Raw genomic sequence first — 19,682 nt, forward strand, 5'->3', positions numbered from 1 at the left:
CCCCCCTGTAGTACCTCTGCATACCCCCCTGGAGTACCTCTGCATACCCCCCTGTAGTACCTCTGCATACCCCCCTGGAGTACCTCTGCATACCCCCCTGTAGTACCTCTGCATACCCCCCTGTAGTACCTCTGCATACCCCCCTGGAGTACCTCTGCATACCCCCCTGTAGTACCTCTGCATACCCCCCTGTAGTACCTCTGCATACCCCCCTGTAGTACCTCTGCATACCCCCCTGTAGTACCTCTGCATACCCCCCTGTAGTACCTCTGCATACCCCCTGTAGTACCTCTGCATACCCCCTGTAGTACCTCTGCATACCCCCCTGTAGTACCTCTGCATACCCCCCTGTAGTACCTCTGCATACCCCCCTGTAGTACCTCTGCATACCCCCCTGTAGTACCTCTGCATACCCCCTTTGAGAAGCACTTTTGTATGACATACACACAGTAACATTTATTTAACGCCAGAGAGTGTACAAAGGTAACCAAATGGACCCGTGGGAGTCCATCCATTTGATTCTATTTTACACTCTTGGGACACTAGATATTACTGTGCAAGGTAATATAATAAAAGATATCATCAAAAGAACAACTTAGCCCGAAGTAATATAGGGGTAAAGGCGATATTTATCATATGTTTCGCTCTGGCAAGGTCAGGCGGGCAAATTTCATAACGGAACACGAAACCATTAAATCACAAGCAGCCTTTATCATAACACACACACTGGATTCCAAAAGTCAATCGAGTTACGTGGGCGTAAGATAGATTGAAAACAAACAACCCAAAGACGAGAGGCTGAAGCAGGAATCCGTTACGCTGATGGAGTTTGGGTCGCTGCGTTGTCATAACATGCACAGGCGCTCCTGGATCTGGAGAGCCGGTGTGTGCTGGTGTTTGTTTTAAGCCATTTTGGCCTGACCTCGAAATTAAAAATAAATCTTCTAAATCCTCCAGTTTTCTGAAATAAATATTTTCACGATTTAAAAAAAATAGCAGACCTACAAGCTCGTAGCGCGCCACTCGGTGGCGCGCTATGAGCTTGTAGATCTGCTATTTTTCAATAGCTAAATTATAACAATGTTTAAAACACCAAAAGGGGTTCCCGCCCAAAATGGGTTAAATTCATATCGTCTCTGTCGGGTGTAAACCTCATATGTCCAAAGTCCAAAACGGTTACATTTCTAGATAAAAAATCACAAAAAGTAGCAGATCTGCAAGCTTCGTGAAGACAGCTTCTACATCTGCTACTTTTTTATACTTTTGTGTGATGCTGTAGTAGTATATCAAGAACGGATGTGCCATTTGTGAACTTCGCATGTCCTGCCATTGGCAATTCAGTAGATTGTTAGTGCATTGTCAGAAACGGAACATCGTCAGCGAGAAAGGGGGGGGGTGGCATTTGCCAAGGTCTTAATTCTATTCAGATTCCCTGAATAGAGTTCCTCTGCTGGACACTTCTTTTCAGTAGCAAAGCGGTGGAATTAGCGAGGCTAATCGGTGTGGGGAAACATGCATTTTCAGAAAACCTTCAGGAAAAGATCAGCAAAGTGTGAAGAGTTTGAACGGCACATCTGTAGGGTGTTCATTTACCACAAACAAACAAACAAACAAACAAGAACACAAAGATTAGAATAAGGAGATGAGAGGTTTCTGCCCCGACTACAACGATATACAAGCGGCAGGTATAACAGGATTCATTTTCACACTTAATCAAAAATCACATCAGAAACCAAATAAGATCAACCCCCCCTCCCCACCAAAACAGACCCTTGTCCCAGCATCCTGGCAAGATGGCTACTCTTCTATGATAGATGGATATTGTGTGTGTGTGTGTGTGTGTGTGTGTGTGTGTGTGTGTGTGTGTGTGTGTGTGTGTGTGTGTGTGTGTGTGTGTGTGTGTGTGTGTGTGTGTGTGTGTGTGTGTGTGTGTGTGTGTGTGTGTGTGTGTGTGTGTGTGTGTGTGTGTGTGTGTGTGTGTGTGTGTGTGTGTGTGTGTGTGTGTGATGGAGGTGTGTGTGTGTGATGGAGGTGTGTGTGTGTGAGATGGAGGTGTGTGTGTGTGTGTGTGTGATGGAGGTGTGTGTGTGTGTGTTCAGGTGTGTGTGTGTTGTTGTGCGTGTGCCTCCATGATAGATGGGTGGTTGTTGGAGGCCAGTGGTGAATGGATGCGGGGCGTCCTAACGCGGTTAAGAGCTGCGCCACCACTTCATCATTCCTGACGTAATCACCTCAGCTCCCTGTTAACGTAACGGCCGTGTGTGTGTGTGTGTGTGTGTGTGTGGTGGGGGGGGGGGGGGTGGAGTTTAGGAGATTGTACCGTAGGTGCTGATAGCAGGAGGCGATGGAGTTTGCAGTGGGCAGGGGTCTGGTTATAACGTCTCTGTCGGGCGGAAAACCTCTTATGTCCAAAACGGTTACTTTTCAGGATTCTACTTGGAAAGCAGCAGATGGACAAGCGTGTGCGTCTGCTGACTTTTGATGCTTTTGTGTGATGCTGTTTGCAGAGCTTTAATTTATGAAAAAAGGGGAAGAAAAGTTAGAATCTGGAGATAAGAGGTTTCTGCCCAACACCAACAATTGTAGTGAAGAGGTTATAGCAGGAGGGGGTAGAGGGCACGAGTACACAGGTGGAATGAACCATGGTGGGGCTGTTCACAGGGGGAGGGAATCCCGGAGATCTTCGCTAATAACCGCAAGAGATAATAGGTTTGGTATGTAGAAGCATGCAAGCAATGGCTCAGAGGGTGACCTCTTGCTGTGAGGGAATGATGACACATAGTGTCTGATCTGTAAATGTGTACAGTGTTAAACCCAATTTAATCACGGGTTGTCTGGCACATCTCCATATATAATTTTGTGTTGTAGTGCAAGGGTTCCCATACTTCCCCCACAAAATAATCATATTTGAACTAGGTGGGGACCCCCCCACCCTGGCAAGCCCTTGGAATTGTATGCCATTACATTTTGACTCTGTTCCACAGATGAGAATTGTTAAAATAACCGAACTACAAGCTCACAATGCTGTGAGCTTGTAGATCCCTAAATTATCGCTTTAGAAATGTGCAGATACCCCGCATACACTTGTCACTGTCATCCCCAGTTTGGGAAGCACTGTTGTAGAGAGCATAGATATTATAAAAAATAGATGCCTCACTGGCTGTTGCAGTTCATTGGAGCGACGTGTATCCCAATGAAGGCGGAAGTGCAGTGCTGAAGGCTTTTTTTTTTTTTAACAAATCTTTATAACACTCATGACAATATACATTACAATACAAAACAAGACAAACATCAGAGCCAGGGGGGATTAGATTACTAACAGAAAACATTAAAGAGTGAACACAAAGCAACAGTTCTCCGCAGCTTTCTTATTTAGAAGTGCTGAAGGCATTTGCTGAAGGCGACTGCGTCGCTGCCCATGTGACGTCACTCATGCGACTCCTCAATGTCTCTCGCTGTCACTCAAGTGACTACTGGCCAATCACAGCGCGCCGGAAAGGGCGTCTACGTATATATGTCTATGGTAGAGAGCGCGAGACGAGAAAGCATCATGGCATGCTCTCACTTCTTCCACATCCGATTGGCCCGTAGTTTGAGGCCAGCGCAGTAACCACCAACCAGCTCTCTGTTTTCCCAGAGTTCCATGCGGGGAGTAACAAAATGACAGCTGGAATGTATATCGAGGGCCTAAACCCACCGCTGTGGATGTGGTGTTCCTGGTTAGGTGTGTGGGTGTCAGAGATATTATAATATAAATGATCATGACGGCTACATCCAACTGGGAAAACAAACATTACCTCTTCCTCTTTTATTCGAAGAACAATGTTTATTTAACTCAGGGGTGGGCAACTGTAGGCCCTGGGGCCACATGCGGCCCCCACCTTCACTTAATGTGGCCCTGAGGTTAATGTCAGAAAAACTGATATAATATTGGTTTCAGCTGTTACAATTCTAGACGACAATTTAGACTACTTCAGTCTAAATTAGTAGGTCATTGCTTGATTTCAATTCAAATATAGCAAAAATAGCCGATCTACAAGCTCAAAACGCGTCGCAGCGCGACGCGTTTTGAGCTTGTAGATCGGCTATTTTTGCTACGACAGTATATGCATAGATATGGCCCTAGGGAGTGAGTGTGGGAAAATAGTGGCCCCCTGATTTAACCCATGACAACCGGGAAAGCATGTCTTGTGTTATTTTAGATTTTTGCGTTGGCTTTTCAAAAGTAGACGTGCTGCCGAAAGCTTGTAGATCTGCTATTTTTGAACGTGTTTGAAAGCTACTGATTTAGAAGGCATTTGTAGAATCGGCCTCAGGTCTTAATTTCACTTAAAAAAAGACGTTTGGTCATTTCATCGTCTACTCAGGCTTTTGTGAACACCCCAAACAGCTTTTCAGTTGCCCGATTCAGTATTTAATATACGTTTTAGCCGCCCCGCTCCCTTCCTATACAAACCTTTTGTTTTTTTTAATTTTGATGGGAAAATTTAAAGAATAAGGATCCATAAGGTTTTTTTTTCTATATATTAATAAAAAGCAAGGCTTTTGCACACCTACAGGCGACAGGTGCGTAGGAGAGGGTACGGTGCCCAACAATGAAAAAGGAACAAACACCCGCACACTGTCTTCAAATGCAGTGACCAACTTTTAATAGGGAAACGGCAACGTTTCGGCCTATGCGGCCTTCATCAGGCTATCTTTATGGATAAATTAAACTATTAAACTATTAAAAGTTGGTCACTGCATTTGAAGACAGTGTGCGGGTGTTTGTTCCTTTTATATATATATATTAAAAATAAATGATAACCGTATTAGAAAAAAAGTTCAAATATGGAGATGCAGTACAAGGTTTCTGCCCCAGACAGACGGTGACTCTATGGGACTTTGTGTGTCTTTCCATCCAGGTGGCCAGGTGGTGAAGAACCTGCCGGCCTTCCTGCTCCTGCACGACTCCCTGATGCGCTCGCCGGACCCCCAGCTGTGCGCTGGGATCCTGCGAGCTGTGCAGAGCGTGTGGGAGTGGAACCAGGCCAACTTCTTCCTGCTGGAGTGGAGCACCCAGTCCCTGGCTCAGCTGGCCGGCTGCGTGTGGAGGAAGGCCCCGTCCGTTCACAAGCTCTTCTTCTCGCTGTTGGAGACGGTACGACTTAATATCCAACTAATGTATTCAATTGATTATAAAATAAAAATCACACCCGTGTGAACGGAGTGGTGTAAGGTATTATATAGCCTGTCTGACGTAATGAAATCATGTCTGACGTAATGAAATCACACCCGGGTGAACAGGGTGAACATAGCAACCATGCTCATTTTTTCTGCACAAACAAAGACAGTTGTAGGACGTAATGAAATCACACCCGGGTGAACAGGGTGAACATAGCAACCATGCTCATTTTTTCTGCACAAAAAAGCCAGTTGTAGGAGTGGTTTACACCACTCAACAAAAAAGCCAGTTGTAGGAGTGGTTTACACCACTCAAAAATCAATAATTTAATCAAAAACATGGTCATCGATCTCTGTTTTGTCGTCATAGGTGAAAAGTTTCAGAAAACGTCAAATAAAATGTCAGAAATAGTGAAAATGGCCGATATACAAGCTCACAACAGCGCATTTGTAGCTGCCTATTTTCAGTATTTTGATGAAGTATAAAATGCGGCTTAAGTGGCTAATCAATTCTTTGATATATTCATTATTTTTCATTTTTAATATAAAAATCACACCCGTGTGAACTGAGTGGTGCAGGGTCTTATATAGCCTGATCAGCTGTGGTCTGACGTAATGTCAGTGACCATAGTAACCATGCTAATTTTTTTGGGGACACATACACACACACACACGGGTACTAACAAAGCCAGTTGTTGGAGTGGTTTGCACCACTCAAAAAAACCACTTCTTGTTTATCTTCTATCTATAAATGCACCAAGTCTCTCTGTACGTGTGTACGTCTGAAATCCACGTAACTCGAGAACCGTTCGCCCCACCAACTTCACACGCATTCCACACCCCCACGGGGAGTGCAGTGCCCGGTGTCGAGTCGGTCGGACCCACGGTTGACCAGAACTGCCACAAAAGGCCTCTGCCCGGGCCAGACTACATATTTGGGCATGCCTGACAAAGAACTCTGTATACGGGTTTGTCCCACCGACTTCTGACATCATTCTGACATCTGCATAGACTCCATATTTGGATTTTGGGCATGCCTGACAAGGAACTCCATACCTGAAGCTGGCCTGTTCTGACATCACATTGATGTTCTGACATCTGCATAGACTCCATATTTGGGCATGCCTGACAAAGAACTCCATATATGGGCATAAAAGGGACACAGACATAATAACTGGGTGAGGCATGCATTTCCAACTTGCATCTGCCCAACAGCACCGCTCTAGTTCAATCAATGAATTAGAAATGTAATCAATGGAAGGAGAATCACTAATAAAGTAAATAGTCAATAGTATGGCTTCTCATGTATAACCACAGCCTCATGACGCACATACCTTCACCTCTCTCTCTACGCTCTAATGACACTTTGTTTTCCAGGGAAGTGCATGTCATTATTATACATTTCAACTGCAATCACAATATATATACGTGTAAAAGAGCATGTGATGTTTTTTTCTTTTCGTTCCACGAATTGTAGAATTGCAGTTTCAAAACATAATCATAAGAAAAAGGAAAGTATTAAACGACAAAACAATATCATATATATATATCTTTAACGAAATAAGGCAGACTATCTCAGACTTGACTTAGCAGCACATATCAAATGTGTGTTACGTTTGGGACTTTGGGTTTACCCACAGGTGGTGTTCCAGCTGAACTACATCCCCCACGAGACCTTGCGTGCGGTGCAGAGTGTGCTGAAGCAAGGATTGGCTGGGACACTAGCTGGAGGCGGGGCGGGGGCGGAGTTTGGAGTGACGGCTCTCAGCTGTTACCACAGGTGAGCAGATGGCTGCAGCGGACCTAGGGCTGTCACCATTATGACGTTGTACTTTTGTGATTAACCATTTAATTGTGTGGCTTTTAGGCCTTGCACGATGGCAGATATGACAAAAACTTAAATACACAAAGAAATGACTGTCAATAACGAAGCCAATTATCAAACTATATAATGTATAATGGCCAAGATACGCCATATTTCATATTTTATACTCATAATCTCGTACAAAATTGTGGAAATAGCTCACAGTGCTTCACAATGTGTGAGATTGTGGACCGGCTAGTTCCTCTGTTTTTGAAAATTGTTAAAAAATGTATGAAAATGATTATGACATTTATGTAAAATAATTGCGATTATGTAATGTAAGTGTGACAGGCAAGGCTTAAGCAGACCACAAGATGTTCCTCTCTGCTCTCTATAGGATGACTGTGCATAACCATTCCTCTCTGCTCTCTAGGATGACTGTGCATAACCATTCCTCTCTGCTCTCTAGGATGACTGTGCATAACCATTCCTCTCTGCTCTCTATAGGATGACTGTGCATAACCATTCCTCTCTGCTCTCTATAGGATGACTGTGCGTAGTGGACTGGTAGCAGAAGTGCTGAGCGACGGAGGCTTTCTGGAACTTCTCTTGGGGGAACTTCGAAGGAGAGCCAAGATCCTCCGGAAGGCTGGAGTGGTCCCTGCCACTAGAACAGGTACTGTCTGTGGGTAGATATGACCCCCATCCCCCTGTATAATTGTCTCTGTACAGACAATTAGCCCTTCACTAAATCCCACCCCAAAAAGCGATTGTCCAATGCCAATCCAAATAGTTTAGCAACGGTTGCTATGCAGGTCAAGCTTTCTTCGCTGCTAACGTGCCTATTGGACAAGGATGGGATGGGGAGGGACTTAGTGAAGGGCTAATTGCAGTCACGCAATGTGGTCAGTCAGGTATTTACAGGTATCAACACTTGGCTGCCCTATATCCTTATGGCCGAGCTACTATGGGGACGGGACGGAACGGAACCTGGAGCTTACGCAGCCAGGTTCCATTAGGTCAGCGTACCATTGGGGAGCCAATTCCGTCCCCAGTGTAGCCCGGGCCGTACTGTCCTATAAATTACATGCCCTATATCAGTGCTTCTCAAGCCTTTTCCAAGTCAGACAAAGACCCCCAAATTGACATGTATTTGGCCGCGGACCCATTTAGGCCTGACCTCAAAATTTAAAAAAAATATTCTAAATCCTCCAGTTTTCTGAAATAAATATTTTCACGATTTTTCAAAAATAGCAGACCTACAAGCTCGTAGCGCGCCACTCGGTGGCGCGCTATGAGCTTGTAGATCTGCTATTTTTCAATAGCTAAATTATAACATAATGCTTAAAACACAAAGGGGTTCCCACCCAAAATGGGTTAAAAAATTATAATAAAAAACATTTAAAAAAATAAAAAATAGCAGACATACCTGACATACAAGCTCGCAGCATGGCACAAAGTGACGCAACTTTGTGAAAATGTCAAACATTTCCGTTCTTTGCTTATAATGACATGGCCACAATACGGACGCCTGGTTGAAAGTGGTGAACAATACAATGTGTAACTGCGGATAGACTTTCAATCATGATACAATTGTTTTATTTTCCAAAACAAGTCACTTTGAAACGGTTAACGGTGGCACACCGCTGACACGTCGTAAACGCAATAAAACGATGAGGTGCTGTGCTGATCAACAGCACTCCATCTTGGTTTGCCGCCGCAGCTCAGCAGTACAGACTACAGACACTTCAGCGTGGCATTCAGCCCCTCTCATATTATTTATTATCGCGTAATAACTTATCGTTTGTTAAGCTGACATGTTAATTCAGTGGTTCTCAAAGTGCGGTCCGGGGACACCCCAGGGGTTCCTTGAGAAGTTACATGTCTGTAACTCGCAGAGTGTACAAAATGGACGTCATTATAACGTCTACTCTGGCTTCTGTGAGCTGTCTGAGCACCCCGGACAGTTTTAAGTTAAAGTTACCCATTGTAACTTCAAACTCCATATTTTGTCTGATAAAAAATGTAAAACAATGAATGTAATGTAAAGAAAAATGTCCGGGGTGCAAAAGCCTGAGTAGACGATGATAAAATAAATCACACCCCGTGTGAACTGAGTGGTGCAAGGTCTTATATAGCCTGATCAGCTATGTCAGTGACGTCACACACTAACCATAGCAACCATGCTCACCTTTGCACGGACACGTACACAGGTACACAAACATAGATACAGACAAAGCTGGTTGTTGGAGTGGTTTGCACCACTCAAAGAAATTACCCCGAATATGTTTGAAAGTGAAATAAAAAACCCTTTATTTTGCCCCTCTCTTTGCGCCTGTGTACTGCAGGTCCACAGGAGCAGTCTGGCGTGGAGGCCAGTGAGAGGGCCTTTACCACCTGCATGCTCAAAGTGGTGGCAGCCCTGACCCTGAGGTCCATCCGAAACACAGGTAAACACACGCACGCACGCGCTCAGCCGCACACACACACACACACACACACACACACACACACACACACACAGGCATCAAACCCTAGGCTGATTGCGTACTTGGTTTTTTACTGTACTGATTAAAAAAATAAACGGAAGGGTATAAATAAATCCATGGCAGGCTGACCTTTTAGTAAAGCGTCATGTAAGCAACAGAGCAGCTGCATGCAGCTAATCAAATGAATAAAGGGTTTGTTAGATATTATTGGTGTGTCATCACTATTGAGTGTAGTTAACATTTCTAACGTAGTATGCTGAGTCAGACCAAGTGCTGGGGTCAGACTCTTAATTCCAGTATGTTTCATTAGATTTTCTTTTCTTTTCTTATTCTTATTCTTGTCTCTCGTACTGTCTTTGCATGCTTACTGTTGTTGCTGCAATGACACCTGAATTTGTCCATGCCCATGATCCATCATATTGTACTATCTCACTTCCCTATATGTTATTGTGACAAGTAGTTCCTCTTTTGAGAGCAAAAATTACATTTACCTTTGAAGCATATTAGATGGATAATACTAAGATAATGGGTAGCACATCTAAAAATAGGTTCGGTCAGGTACACCCACGAATAGATTGAGACCATTAATGGCCTGAGAACATTTTATTTATAAATTGTGAATATTATATTTGATGTCAGCACATTAGCAGACAACCATCCAAGAGCTGGGAGAAATATTGTACATCTACAGTTGGAGGCCATCGATATTGTCCTTTTCTTTTTGCTGAGGTTTGCGTGATCTGCGCAAAAGGACAGTTAACGCATTTTGGGCGGGAACCCCTTTTGGTGTTTTAAACATTATGTTATAATTTAGCTATTGAAAAATAGCAGATCTACAAGCTCGTAGCGCGCCACCGAGTGGCGCGCTACGAGCTTGTAGGTCTGCTATTTTTGAAAAATCGTGAAAATATTTATTTCAGAAAACTGGAGGATTTAGAAGGATTTTTTTTAATTTTGAGGTCAGGCCTAAATGGGTCAAATGATAAGGGGCAATATCGGTGGCACCCAACTGTATAACATTTGGTCTGCTGCTTGACACGTCACATACTGTATGACATCGGGGTGTCTGTCTGTCTGAACTAGCTCGCACGCTAGCACGCTTCGCTCATTAAATGACGAAATGTTGCTTTAGAGCAGTTGGTTCTCTGGACTCTCTGTCTGGGGTCATTGGGGGGGGGGGGGGGGGGGGTAACTCAGTTAAGTCTGTAACTCAGTTATTATGGGGATCCTTGAAATTACAAAAAGTTTGAGAACCACTGCCCTAGTGCAGGGGTTCTCAACGTTTTTGGCCGGGGACCCCCGGAAATGCTTTAAAAACGTCTCGGGACCCCCGCCCCCTCCCGACCCCCAATATAAATTGACTGCTACAATAACCTTAAACCATTTTGGGCGGGAACCCCTTTTGGTGTTTTAAGCATTGTTATAATTTAGCTATTTAAAAATAGCAGATCTACAAGCTCATAGCGTGCCACCGAGTGGCGCGCTACGAGCTTGTAGGTCTGCTATTTTTGAAAAATCGTGAAAATATTTTTTTTTTTAAAAACTCTTTTTTTCCCCTTTTTTTAAAATAATTTGGGGACCCCCTAAAATAATTTGGCGACCCCCCGAGGGGTCGCGACCCACGGGTTGAGAACCTCTGCCCTAGTGGACATAGTGAGCAAATTGGGACAATATCAGTGTCAATATGCCATGAACCCCTCAAAACTGCGAAAGCATCATGTATCATTTCCCAGTTTTTCATTTCCCAGATTTCATATTTAAAAAAAGAAAATTCCCTGTTTTTTCCAGTTTCAATCACGCATCTTTGTCTTTGTGTGTGTGACCTTTTGTCTGTGTGCTTGTTTATTATTAGAATGCCTTATTCTAGACTACCAAATTTGGAATATTCCTTTACACCTAAAATATGGGTGTAAACCTCTTAGTGAATCGGTGTGGATATGTGTGCAGCGCACCTGGTCTTATAGTGTGTGTGCGGGACCTGGGCATGGTGTCCTACATAAAGATGTTCCTGTGTGGGTGTGCGTGCGTGCGTGTGTGTGTGCGTGTGTGTGTAGTGTGTGTGCGGGACCTGGGCATGGTGCCCTACATAAAGATCTTCCTGGACGAGGAGCAGTACCGAGGCCCCGCCCTCCACGTCCTGGAACAGCTGGCGGAGATCAACCCTGACGAGTTCATGAGCACGGCCGTCGGAGCGCTGTGCTCCTCCACGCCGCAGGAGGTGGCCCTGAAGCGCGACCTGCTGCAGGTATTCACCTTTTTCTTACAGCCCATAGTGCATTGCGTTTGTGTGTGCATACGTTCCAGTGCATTGCGTTTGTGTGTGCATAAATTCCTCTTTCTCTTGCTGTGTTGCCAGTTTTGCAAGAGAAACAAGTGGCCAGGTCTATGAAAACAAGCACAAATGAAAATAGCTGATCTACAAGCTCACAGCGACACATTGTGAGGTTGTACATCCGTTATTTAAAAACACATTGAGAAAAAAATCAAAATATTTTGAATATTTTTAAAACATTAAAGAAAAGGCACAAAATAATGTTCAGATGAATGTCTGTGGACAATTACATTACAGCCTATTAATCTGGGGTTCATTGATGTGAAGAAATGTGGAAGCAAGCCCAAATAAGCAACTACTATACACTTTAGAATCAAGCCCAAAAAAACCATCAACCAGCAACTACCAATAATTTATTTGCAAGTGACTTTACAGAAAAAACAAGTCAAATGTTGCTTATAATAAGCAGACATGGCAACACGAGGGATTTTGGGGATTCCCGATTCCTGCGGCATGGGATTACATTATTTGTTAATCCCCGGGATTGAGAATGAAAAATCAACGGGAGCGGGCAGAAGCCCAGATGAACTGTTTCTGGTACCATATCTTTGGAATGAAAGAAGAACACAGCATCCATTGCCTTTCCTAATGACTAAACAACCATGGTAGAATGTGAGTCATTCTACCATGGTGTGGGGCGGGATCAGATTTTTTTCTGTGGGAGTGGGACGGGACGGGAGTGAACATCCACTCCTGTGTCAGTCTCTAACGCACGCACGCACGTACATATCATTTTTGGCGTCCTTGACATGAAATAGTTTGAGAACCACTGATATAGAAACGTACGTTTTTCAGAAAGATGTCGTGATTTATAAGACCTTTAGTAGAATAATGGTCTCAGGTCTCAATTGGTTAAGTAGTAAGCACAAGTACCTACTGTAAGTAAATGTACTTAGTTGCTTTCCACCACTCATGTGTACCCAGTGTTACATGAACACTCAGGGCTTTAACAACACACAGCTGTATGTTGATCACTTCATTGTGCGTCCAATCAACAGCATTGCAATGCACTCAGAGCATAATAAGCTAGTGAATTTATTACCCGCTGCCTGTGGGACCATATGATCACGTTAAGGACAGAATGCAGATTGATTTGCTAATACAGATTTTAGCTGTTAACTCCGCTAGCATTCGATTAGAGCGGTGGCACTCTGAGCCATGATCAGATCAGTCCCAACGCCACACACATCTGATTAACCTTAAGTGAGTTACACACCTACTGCGTGTGTCCATTTTTATAGATGGCATGCGAGCGTGCGTGCGTGCGTGCGTGCGTGCGTGCGCGCGTCCATTCACCCTGTTTGTAGCATTTAGTGTGTGTGTGTGTGTGTTTTGTTTGTGTGTGCTTAGTTAACTTGGTTAAAGCAGGTGCCAATCAGATAGGGTGTGACCCGGGTTGGGTTGGAGCGTGCAGAGAGCCATTGTGATTACTCCACTTTGAGTTAATCACATTGCCTCTAGTCGCCGTGTCTCCCACATTACCTGTCTGATGGATTAGCTCTCCAGATCTAATAAAAAGCTAATAGCATTTGGTTCACCTCTCAAAACAAGTTACCAAAAATGATTCATGATATAGCTGTATGTTTCATTTATTTATTTTATTTTTTTTACATTGTTTTAATTGACTAGAAAAGGACCGTGTAGAATGTTGGGAGGGGGATCTTTGCTATGCGTCAAAATGAACTCTCAGGGGAGTTAGCGTGGTTATCAAGGTGGGGTCCTTGGGGCGGCGGTACAAGGGGGTCCCCAGCAAAAGTAGTTAACATAGCATCTTTAACCACGTAAACCTTATATACACTTGACCGGGACTCCCCAGGGCTCTATACTTGGTCCGCTCCTTTTTTCTCTCCCTCTACACCAAATCTATTTGACTCGTTTGCACACATACATACACTTATTACAGTATCTATTGAATTGTACAATTGAAGATAGTTTTGTTCAATCAACGTTCGTAATTGTCAAACGTCATCCAATAATAAAGTGTATTGAATGAAATGGATATGGTCTCTGTCGGGTTTAAACCTCATATGTCCAAACCTGTTACTTTTCAGGATTCAAATTCAAAAGTAGCAGATCCACAAGCACGAATTGTGTCACGTTTCGAGCTCGTAGATCTGCTACATTTGATGTCATTTTGTGTGACGCTGTGGTATGATCACGATCACGCAGGGCCGTTTATTTACGAAAAAAACACAAAAGGTTAGAATATGGACATAGGAGTTTTCTGCCCGATATTCAGTCAGACTCCCTCTTGTGTCGTCTCAGTCGGTGCTGAAGGTCCTGGAGAGCCCCAGCAGCTGGGATGCCTTCAGGCGAGCGGGGGGCTTCACCGGCCTGCTCTCCCTGGTGGTGGACATGGAGGGGGCGCTGTCCCCCCGCACTCCCCCTCCCCCCACCCCGGGGTGGGGGGAGGAGGAGCTCCTCCTCCTGGCTCTGCACGTCCTGGCGCTGGCCGTGCACCTCCACCCGGTCAACGCCCACCACTTCCAGACGGGGGGCTTCTACGAGAGGCTGGCCGAGGCCCTCCTCCAGCTGGGCTGCTTCCAGACCCCACCCGAAGACACCCGCCCTCCCAAGAAGAAGCCCCCTGCGGCCATGGGGGACAGAGACAGACCCTCCTCTCAAGGCGGGAGGAGCTTCCATCAGTTTGTGGAGTTGGCGGAGGCCGCCGTCGCGGCACCCACCCCCTCCTCCTCCTCCTCCTCCTCGTCGCCCCTCGGCCCCTGCGGCTCCTCCTGCGAGCCCCCTCCTCCCCTCCCTCTCTCTCTTAGGATCTGCGTGAGGTTGCTGTCCTACCTGGACCGGTTCGCCACGGGAACCTACCCAGCATCCCTGGAGCTGAGCTTGGGTCCGGCGGGGCTTGAGGAGCAGAGGGACAGGTATACACCGTTTTATTTAGCCGCTGAATAAAACGCAAGAGCAAATTTCACCCACTGTTCCACCCATTCTCATGTCGATTTGTAATTCTGACAGGGAGAGGGAGAAACCAAACGGGGCGGCGGAGCCAGGACGGGAACGGGAAGAGGGAGCGGATGCCGACGCGGACGCCGCGTCGTATCCGCTGTCGGTGCAGGAGGACACGCAGGACAGGTGGAGGAGCACGGCGCCTCGTCACAGAGTCTCCTCGGTCTGCTCAGAGTCCAGGTACAGCTGGCTGTCCCAGTCTATACGGCACATGGTCGCTGTCGGACGGGCAGAAACCTCTTATATCCATATTCTAACATTTTGTGCTTTTTCGTAAATTAACGCCCCACTCTATCATATACTGCACACACACACAAAAGCATCGAAAGTAGGACATCCACAAAAACGAAACGCGTTGTTTTTTTTATGCTTTTGAATTTGAATCCTGGTAAAGTAACACTTTTGGACCAGAGTTTTTCTTTACAGTACCGGTATATACCGGCTTGCATTCCATGCTCTTGCAAAATGTATTGTCCCTTAGTGGGGCTTTTTGTAGTCTTTAGTCATGGTGTTTTGGGGAGAGGAGAGTGGGTTTACTGTCCCATTGGCCGTGGGGCTTACTGTCCCATTGGCCGTTTGGCTTTAGTGCGTGAGCAGTGAGAGAGGGTGAGTGGGAGACTGGAAGACGTTTCTAACTCATGTATGTCGTCATGTCCACGTCGCCACACAAATAATCCAAACTATGAAAAACCACACCATCAAATAATCAAATGAAATAGTGTGGTTTAAAGAACATTTTTGTCTCCTACAAAATCACTACCGTACGTTCACTATTAATGAGTCGACTGGCGACCGGAAGTGCAGCGGCGGCCCAAGCTGAAGGCGGAAGACTTTGATCCATGTAGCCCATTGGAAACAACATAACATAATCAGCAACAAACAAAAATAAAAGCAGGTTGTGCAGGTGAGACTGAAAAGGTCTCAATTCACAATATGAATACAATACAAATAGACTAAGACTAAGTAATCCGATGGATGGAGAAATGAACACTGAAAATGTTACTGTATCGTTGAGGATTCTGTGACATCATATAAAAACTGACTTTCTGTCCATGTTTCCAGATTCACCTGTGAGCACACTATTCTTCACCCTGGAGCTGTGCGAGTCATCATGACTCTCCTGCCAGCTGTGTTCACTCCAGAGGACCCGCAGGTACACACCTGTCCTGTTTGGTGGCCTTTCCCTACACTTTCCCTTTTTTACACTTTTTTTTGTTTCTTACATTAAAAAAAATAATATGGGCACGGTGGCACAGTCGGTAGTGCTGTCGCCTCACAGCTAGAAGGTCCTGGGTTCAATTCCCGCTGGGGACGCTGTGGGTGCTGGCGGCGTGTTTCCTCCTCCGCTTCATGCAGTGCCCATACCCGAGGCAGGGGGGCCTTTCTGTGTGGAGTTTGCATGTTCTCCCCATGTCCCCTAGGGTAGGTACCCTCACAAAAAACATGCAGTAATCCTGGTCTCTAAACTGCCTCCCTTTGGCCAGCCGGGGCGCCTGATGGAGGGGAAAGGAACTGTTTGGAATAACGTGTTCCTACGTCCAACCAGGGAAACTCTCCCCTGTCAGGTGTAAAGGAGCAACTTGGACACTCAGGCATGAAGGAAGCATGAGTTCAAGTCCGTTGCTCTCCCCATGCCCCCCATATATGGGGACTAGGTTGGCGGAGGGTGTGTAGAGCCCAGGATCACATTAGATAATTGACACAGGGGTGAAAAATGGGTTACAAAATCGTGGGATAAAACATATTAGTTTAGGCAGTAGTATGCACTACTGCCATACTGTTTTTGCTTAATGGGTCATAATGTTTAATCTCTCCCTCTCTCTCCCAGCTGTCCACAGAGGTCCAGTTGTCGGTGGCCCATCACATCCAGACGCTGGTCAAGCCGGAGCGGAACCGTCAGGTCATGTGTGGTGAGGAGGAGGAGGGAGGGGGTCTGGTGCCCACCCTTCTGACCCACTGTAAGGCCATGCTGCTGGCCCCGGACCACCCACTGCACCCGCCCGTCACGCGCATCCTGGAGAAGCTGTCCTCTCAGGCCATCACCACGTCTCAACTCAGGTTACCACTGTCGGGGCAGAAACCTCTTATCTCCCTATATTCTAACATTTTGTGTTTTTATTTTATTTTTCTCGCCCTGCTTGATCATACTACGGCGTCACACAGAAGCATCGCAAGTAGCAGATCCACAAGCTGGAATCGTGGCACGAAGCGACACGTTTTGAGCTCGTCGATCTGCTACTTCTGCTATGCCTTTGAATTTGAATGCTGAAAAGTAACGGTTTTGGACATATGAGATTTCCACCCCTATTTCACACTCTTCAAAAGAGTTTCAAAAGAGAGTTTTGAAAATAAAACGTTCGCTTTGAATCACAAGAGGGAGGGGACGGCAGGTGCAAGTGGTTACGGTTCAGTACATGTCTGAAATTGAACTAGGCTAATCTTAACATCCAAAAAATGTAATATTGCGATGCTTACTTCTTCCTTGTGCTTATTGTTTTTCTCCAGGACGTTCCTGTGTCTAGCAGACCCTCTCATGTGCTTAGCAAGCAAAAAAGTGGACTCTGGACAGGAGGAAGATCAGTCATTACGTACGAGAACTCCCATCTCAAATGCTAAAGAATCAACACTCCCGATTTATTAGAATTGTAACAATCACTTGCATAAACTATTTAAAGCATTTCTCCTTTTATCACTTCTTAACGTTGCATCTGGGGGGGGGGGGGGGGGGGTTCCGGACCCATCTAAAGGGGTCCGCCACTGAATAGATAGTATATATTTTCATGATACCAAACCTTGGTAGAGGATGAACGTCTTCAATTGTAACCCTTCCCAAAGTACCATCCTTTGAGCTTTAGTTTATTAACGGACACACACACACACACACTGTTGGCTTTTCCAGTCTTCATTCATTACATCGTCTAACGATGTCCCCCCCCAGGCATGGAGGCAGACGGCTCGACAGAGGAAGGGGAGACGGGGGGAGGGTCTTCATCATCGGCGGTGAAGTTCAAGCGGTCCTTCAGCCTGCTGAGATCCCCCGCCGCCGCCGCCGCCTCCTCCTCCTCCTCTCTGCCGCTCCACCAGATCATCAGCCTGGTGTCCATGACGGCGCCGCGCAACTTCAGACCCCACCGCCTCTCCTCGTCTCCCGCCTTCGTGGAGTTTGACATGAGCGAGAGCGGCTATGGGTGAGTCCTGTGTGTTGTGTTGTGCCTTTTGGAGAAGCCTTTTGAGGTCATTACAGGTACAGTTACGCGGCCTGTGTCACGAAGACACAATTTACAATTTACAATTTAGGCATTTAGCAGATGCTCTTAATCCAGAGCGATTTACATTAGGCAGGAACAAAAGTATGGGAATACATCACATATATAAAATGCATTTATCAAGAAACATGCGTAAGCTAAGAACGTAACTAGAACATATCTATATAATGACACTATACATATTAACTATACATATATACTATACTATGCTATACATATGTAGGCTACTATGATGTGCTATGACTATATACAATGCAATTATTGTGCTGTCTACATGACATGCTATAAGTCTGTTTCAAATGCTATCTAAGTCTAAAAAGTGCTATCTAAGGGGGTAGGATAAGTGCTATGGGCCATGATGGAGTCTGAAAAGGTGGGTCTTCAGACTACGGCGGAAGATTGGGAGTGATGCCGCAGTTCTGACTGCAACGGGGAGTGCATTCCACAGTTTTGGGGCCAGAAGGGAGAAGAGTTTGGGACGTGTGGAGCGTTGGCCCGGCAAATCATATTGTTGCTGTCGCCCTACTTGATCATGCTACAGTGTCACACAAAAGCATCTCCCCCTCAACAAGGAGATAATGGTTTAGTCATTTAAGGCACTAGTCGAGGATGCAACACACAGCGACTGTACCCGTTTTTTTTTGTAGCCCCAATGTATTCGCATTATGATGTTCCTTTAATATTGCTCATCTATATTTTACCTTATGTAAAAAAAAGTTAATTTCTTTTGTATGTGTGATTGTACTCAGGGCGTCCTTGCAAAAGAGAGCATGCTCTCAATGGTCTTCCCTCATTAAATATAGGTCTATATGTATATATTTATTTATTTTAATTCCTGCAACGATCTTTTAAACGTTAAACGTTATTGCCACATCACAGGTTTACAGGTGTAAAGAATAGTGGTAAGAAGGGGGTGTGTTAGAGGGCAAAAAAAGTACAACGCTGCGAACTTACACATTTTTGAAAAATCTTGAAAGAATCTTCTCTTCTGGGGGGGTCCCTGGCACAAACCATTTTAAGATGGGGATCCGCGGCCAAATGTGTATCAATTTGGGGGTCAAGTTTGAGAACCAATGTATTACAATTACACAATCATTCACACAAATCACAAAATCTGTGAGTGTCCTGTTCCAGCATCGCACCAATAGAGGGTATCATGTAATCATCATCATCATACCCGGATAAGTTATGCGGGAACACCTACTGAGTGGCAAAAAAACTACTTTCTGGCCTTGACATGCAAACAGAAAAAAATCTGATTGCATTAAATGAAACTCACTTTGCCACTTGATTTGCCACTCACTTTATGCATGCACATACCCTCTATACGGAACATTGTGCATATTAGTATAGTGGCTTTCAGTGCAACTTGCAAGTGGGAAAGAGTCTTTTGTCATGTGTTGCTCCTCTGTGTTGGACAGATGTCTGGTCCTGCCTTCTCTGGCTACAGTGAAAGGAGTGAACGCTGATTCCATCCCAACCGGTGGAATAGGGGGAGGTAGGAGAAGAACTTCAATACCCAATATTATGCAAATATTTATGAATGAGTAGATTATAGAATGCAGCCATTCTCAACCTTTACATTTCGTCACCGTCTGGGCGGGAAACCTCTTATCGCCATAATTTAACTTTTTGTGTTTTTTCGTAAATGAACGCCCTTGCAG

General features: G+C 45.1%; 1 protein-coding gene across 3 annotated transcripts in view; it reads left to right on the forward strand.

Moving 5' to 3' along the window:
* wdfy4 (WDFY family member 4) overlaps positions 1-19,682 on the forward strand; it is a 142,812-nt gene that overhangs the window by 19,300 nt on the left and 103,830 nt on the right. For all 3 annotated transcript variants that reach the window (XM_079513137.1, XM_079513138.1, XM_079513139.1), the window contains 12 exons: positions 4,905-5,140; positions 6,804-6,943; positions 7,513-7,643; positions 9,316-9,417; positions 11,511-11,701; positions 14,054-14,667; positions 14,762-14,932; positions 15,815-15,905; positions 16,581-16,810; positions 17,258-17,340; positions 17,691-17,940; positions 19,440-19,516. In XM_079513137.1, the coding sequence (XP_079369263.1) occupies positions 4,905-5,140; positions 6,804-6,943; positions 7,513-7,643; positions 9,316-9,417; positions 11,511-11,701; positions 14,054-14,667; positions 14,762-14,932; positions 15,815-15,905; positions 16,581-16,810; positions 17,258-17,340; positions 17,691-17,940; positions 19,440-19,516 (2,316 nt within the window). The remainder of the gene's footprint in view (positions 1-4,904; positions 5,141-6,803; positions 6,944-7,512; positions 7,644-9,315; positions 9,418-11,510; positions 11,702-14,053; positions 14,668-14,761; positions 14,933-15,814; positions 15,906-16,580; positions 16,811-17,257; positions 17,341-17,690; positions 17,941-19,439; positions 19,517-19,682) is intronic.

The sequence above is a fragment of the Electrona antarctica genome, assembly GCF_951216825.1.
Source record: "Electrona antarctica genome assembly, chromosome: 10".
NCBI lineage: Eukaryota > Metazoa > Chordata > Actinopteri > Myctophiformes > Myctophidae > Electrona > Electrona antarctica.